A 4891-nucleotide genomic window follows, 5' to 3' on the forward strand; every position below is an offset into this window, starting at 1 on the left:
GAGTGGTACGAAGTCCGTCATTTGGCCAAATATGCTCACTATACAATCATCGTCTCTCTTATCAGCTTGATCCCACACTCTCGGGCGTACTTCACGAGCGCTGCCTCATCAGGACTAGGAGATGCAGCGTCCAGTCGTCCGAGCCAGCGGTCTCTACTGGTGTCACATTGTGACACAGTGCTAAAGTCACTATAGCGATGAGGAGCTCTGAACAAACAATTATTAATGAGTCTTCAATAACATCATATCAACTCACCCAACCCTCGGGCTTCCTCTTCTTTTCCACCTCTTTGTCCAGTAGATCGAGACCCGAAGACCCCTGGACTAGGCCGAGCCGACAAAATACGCCGAAGTACTCTCGTTATCATCTAAGAACAACAACCCTCATAACATCGGACAAGGACCGCAGTCATCTTGACATTGAATGCTTAGTATAGTAGCGTACTCAATGGCATACCATAGAAATCTGTTGGGTATCAGCATCGCTGCTGTATTCTCCTGCAGGAACTCTGAGTTTTTTGAAAACCATGTCGTTCTTCGTTAGAGTGCCCGTCTTATCAGTCAACACGTAGTCTATCGTACCAAGGTCCTGATGAGGAAGAACTGTCAAGGGAGTGCAAGCAGAGAACCTACGTACCTCCACAATAGCTGAGTTCCGAGCAACAGTACCAGGAATCTTAGAGTCGCTACCGATCCTACTGGCATAAAGGGTCTTCGCCATATCGAGGTTAACACGAAGGGAAATAGGAATGATATATGATAGTAGGACGATATACCTATGATGTAGACAAACTATACGAGGAGCTATCGCGGCTATCAATGGTGTTAATGATAATAACCATCAGTGACTTAGAAGTACCAGAAAAGCGAGAGAGCGAACGTACTGACCACATCGTAGAGCTTGACGGTATATGCAAAATTTCCTCTTGATAAGGTAAATTGAACAGATTCAGAACAGGAGGAAATACTCCTTCCCCTCGTCCCTTCAACCTACCGTAATAGAAATATCCACCACTGTCCTCGAAGGCCACGGCAAAGTACCAACATGAATGACAAGCCTATTAGTACAGCAAAACATACCTGCACGAGACGTTATGATATGACAGACGAATAACACCACGCTTGGTATATAGCCATCCGAGCTACTCATACCCTAAACCATGCAATTTGAAGCTCCATCGAACGACACCAGTACGATGGACACCAACTATAACATTCCCTCAACATCCTCTCGAAGAACACGAACCATTGCAAGTTGAGGTAATACAAAAAGGATAATCACCACCCTCCGAAGGTACCTTAGCACAGAAGTCGACTTGCTTATCTAGTAAGCACGTCTTATCATCAGATGCGTTGTCATCATAGCTCATAACAGTACGACTGTCCACTCCAGTATACACTACTAGACCGTACACTGGCCCATGCGTGACCACAGTATTCGCCCATAGGGTGTTTTCAAGGCCCAAGGCTTCACTCTGGACATCATTATCACCAAGTTTACGAAGAGATAGTCGACCAAGGAATTTGTAGATGCTCATCTGAGGCGCCTCCACCCTAAACAAAAAAAGAATGACAACCATCGCACGGGACCAATCAAGCGGACTGATATCAAAGAGAAAAGCAAAGTCAATAGCAGAATACATCGCGAGGAGACCGACGATAGTCTTATATACTTAGCGCATATCTGGACATCGCCACAGAGATCTCTCCATCCCTCGAGATCCTGGGTCAACGAGGGGGCCTTCCTAGGCTTCCAGTCCTTCTCTCCATCGAGTTGATCTGTTCCTGAGAAGTGTTGAAAATATATCGATAGGATGGTTTGTAAATTAAAGCATGCATAGATGGAGTCTCTGATGGTTAACAATTCACTCACCGTCTGGAACTTTTTGAATAAAATCAAATGCTCACACAATTAATGTTCATATAATAAAAGTTTATAAAATAAATGTTCATATAATAAATGTTTATAAAAATAAATGTTCATATAATAAATGTTCATTAAATGAATCTTCATAAAATCGATGTTCATGCCATCTGGTTTAAAATGCGATGGCAAAAACTTCGATAATCCACTCACTCGGCTCAGATGATATTAACAGCACTTGCCGTATTTCATGTCGCAGCTTTAAACACGAACTACAGGTACACCCACGATTAACGGTCAAGAGCATCACTCTCCTACTTCAATATATAATAGCTCATCATTACATGTAACCCTTGTTAAAGTTTTAGCGCGAAGCACTACTTATTTTTCAGGGGGATGCCAAATTTTCGTCAAGAACAACGCTCCTTGGAGTATGATACGATCCTCACATTCTAATCACATACGACTCTGCCGTCTATAGCCAGGAATCACTCACGTATGTAGGTTTGGCCGTTCTTTCCCTCCTGCTCCCCAAATTCCGTCCGTAATAATATCATATCTGCTGGGACCCGCTCATTGGTGAGGACCTATAACGGCGCCAACTAATCGCTATCTCCACAAATCTTTTCACGCGCCATAAAATTCCTCCCTCACCTGGAGAACATCTCCAACCTTAATATCAGCGCTGGCGACTTTCTCAAGATCTCCGACAGCCGTGTTGACCCTCGTATACTTCTTGCTATTCACTGCCTTATCACGACGCCACCTGAACAGTGCCAGCAAGACCCCTTGACCGCACTATGAAGATTTCGTGATAAAAACAAAGATACTCACCGTTTGATATCATCACTCGCTTCCTTCAACATAGTACACAACAAGACGAATACAAGAGGTCCGATATAAGTGAATAACGGCCCAACCTGAGGGGGCATGTACACTCAACGTGAGGAACGAATTCGTACCCGTAGCGGCGGCAATGATTGTGTCACCGCTAGAACCAGGAAGAAAAAGTTAAAGAAGAACTTGAACTGCTGAGCGAACACCAGAGGCACAAACGACATCACAGTGTACTTCGTGCTTGCAACAACATTAGATACTTTCCGTAGGAACTGAATAACCGATTCACCGAGGCATCACCACATGGGACCGGACTACCTTCATTTCCCCATCTTCATCAACAACGATGGGTCTATTAGTTCGTCGGTCGTCAGTGCGGACCAGTCGGAAGCCCGTCTCCTTCACTTTCCTCCGAGGACATAAGCATCTACACAGCCGTTGACAAAAGCCGTCCTTCTGCACCATTGAGGGATCCACAAAGTCCCCACTAGGGCCGTCATCATAGACATCACTTTCATCATCACTATCAGAGGGGTCCTCAATGTCAGACTCTTGCCGTATGTACCCGTGAGGTGTAGACGGCATATGAACAAACTTAACGAATCACCAATTATTCAAAAGCCACCGGGAAGAACACAACAAGGAGAATGTGAATCTCACCACGCGACTTCCATGTCAAGAACTGCAAGTCGATGCCTTTGCCCCCACTTTCCTTCATATTACGTGGCGGGGCCTCTCATAGCATTTTGGTGCTTCCACTGATGCCACTCCACATGTAGGCAAAAATTCGGCTATCGCGATACGGTATAGTGATCCACATAAAAGGAAAATTTTGTAGTAGCCATGTATCCCCTGATATCATGCGATTCGATGTAACAACGTGATAACGGACAAGTACGGGAATCCAGAGAGTTCGTGCGTGGGACCATTTATAATGTACCATTTTCACTGTAGCTAATGACAGGGAATCACCGAGAATGGCAAATTCTCCTATATACCGAATACTGGAAACTCACCGGAATTTCGTGAAAATCGGAAACATCGATAACTAACACATGCCTAGGATGGTGAGCAATGTAATACAAATCATTAGATCCAGACCAGTGTTGGAATATATGTTCGCTTTCCTCACCTGAGCTCAAGAGTTCCCCCACTAATTATACAAGTTTATATACGAATTTGGGTAGAAGTGTACAGAAACCAACGGGAACTCCCAAAAACATCCTCAGGATTTTCATATTGTCACCAACACATGTAGTTGACCATGTACATCTTTTCCCACACTGCTCCTGAGAGTTACCAGCTGATGTTGACTTTTTTACACCAGTACTCCTAATAATGCACATTTTCCCCTACACTACTGTCATCCGACTTCATGCACACGCAGCTTCGATGGCGCGTAGTGGAAGTGCGGGCCCACCGACAGGAAGGTCATGAAGATCACTCTGAAACTACCACATACGGCTCTTCTTATTCGTAAGTCGAATAAAAAGGGACGCATAAAACCACTCGATGATCAACAAATCAGTCACATACTCAAGGGCTTGACTACAACACTCAACTGTGCAGCCCTACAAAGAGCGACCTCTCCAGCACCGGGAACAAGGATCTCTTGCCATGTCTATTTGCACTACACTAGAACTGTTACTTTCTCCCCATCTCCACTATTCCATTACTCACTGTCACCACCATTGTAACATGATGCCTACCAGTCCTTGCCCGAATCTGTGTATACAGCGTCGATGGCCGGAGCATCCCTGTATTGTTGTCGATGCACGTTCTTTTGCGAGACCCCCAGCCTTTCCACCGCTCTATAGACCCCGTTGAACTACATAAACTCAAGAGATCCTTTCGGAAATGACTCTTGTCTAAACGATACGGCAGCGTCGCTACTGCAAACGAGTGATGACCAATAATAGGGTATACTAGGCAACTCGAAGCTCTACCTTTTATCGTCATGTAGAGTACAAGGGTGGCACCAGAGGCATACCTCAGACAAAGCAGTGAGAGCGGGGTAAAGGTAGTAGTGATAGCAGCAGCAACAGCAGGCATAGCGCCTTGTGAGTACTAGAACGACGATTACGACGACGTTTCCACAAAAACAACAGACTAACACCACCAAGGTGAGGATACGAACAGAGAAATGACTAGCAGACACCTAGAGTCTATATAGAGATAGAAACAGTCAGC

General features: G+C 45.0%; 3 protein-coding genes across 3 annotated transcripts in view; all 3 read right to left on the minus strand.

Moving 5' to 3' along the window:
- Pmar_PMAR027975 (kif4, putative) overlaps positions 1 to 21 on the minus strand; it is a gene marked incomplete at both ends in the record, with an annotated part of 389 nt that extends 368 nt beyond the window's left edge. The window contains one exon of the mRNA XM_002766550.1: positions 1 to 21. Coding sequence (XP_002766596.1) covers positions 1 to 21 — 21 coding nt within the window.
- An 18-nt stretch (positions 22 to 39) lies between these two features.
- On the minus strand, positions 40 to 207 carry Pmar_PMAR027976 (hypothetical protein; the record flags this gene model as incomplete). The annotated part of the gene is made up of 1 exon (XM_002766551.1): positions 40 to 207. A coding segment is annotated over one exon (168 nt), but the record flags the coding sequence as incomplete, so codon positions are not given.
- A 238-nt stretch (positions 208 to 445) lies between these two features.
- Pmar_PMAR027977 (cation-transporting ATPase, putative) lies at positions 446 to 3286 on the minus strand (the record flags this gene model as incomplete). The annotated part of the gene is made up of 10 exons (XM_002766552.1): positions 446 to 589; positions 638 to 776; positions 995 to 1080; positions 1299 to 1554; positions 1674 to 1785; positions 2361 to 2451; positions 2519 to 2630; positions 2699 to 2784; positions 2827 to 2973; positions 3020 to 3286. 10 exons carry the CDS (start codon positions 3284 to 3286, stop codon positions 446 to 448), a joined length of 1440 nt encoding a protein of 479 aa, XP_002766598.1.
- Between the last annotated feature and the right edge of the window lie 1605 nt (positions 3287 to 4891).

This window comes from Perkinsus marinus (genome assembly GCF_000006405.1).
Source record: "Perkinsus marinus ATCC 50983 genomic scaffold scf_1104296972422, whole genome shotgun sequence".
In the NCBI taxonomy this organism is placed as follows: domain Eukaryota; phylum Perkinsozoa; order Perkinsida; family Perkinsidae; genus Perkinsus; species Perkinsus marinus.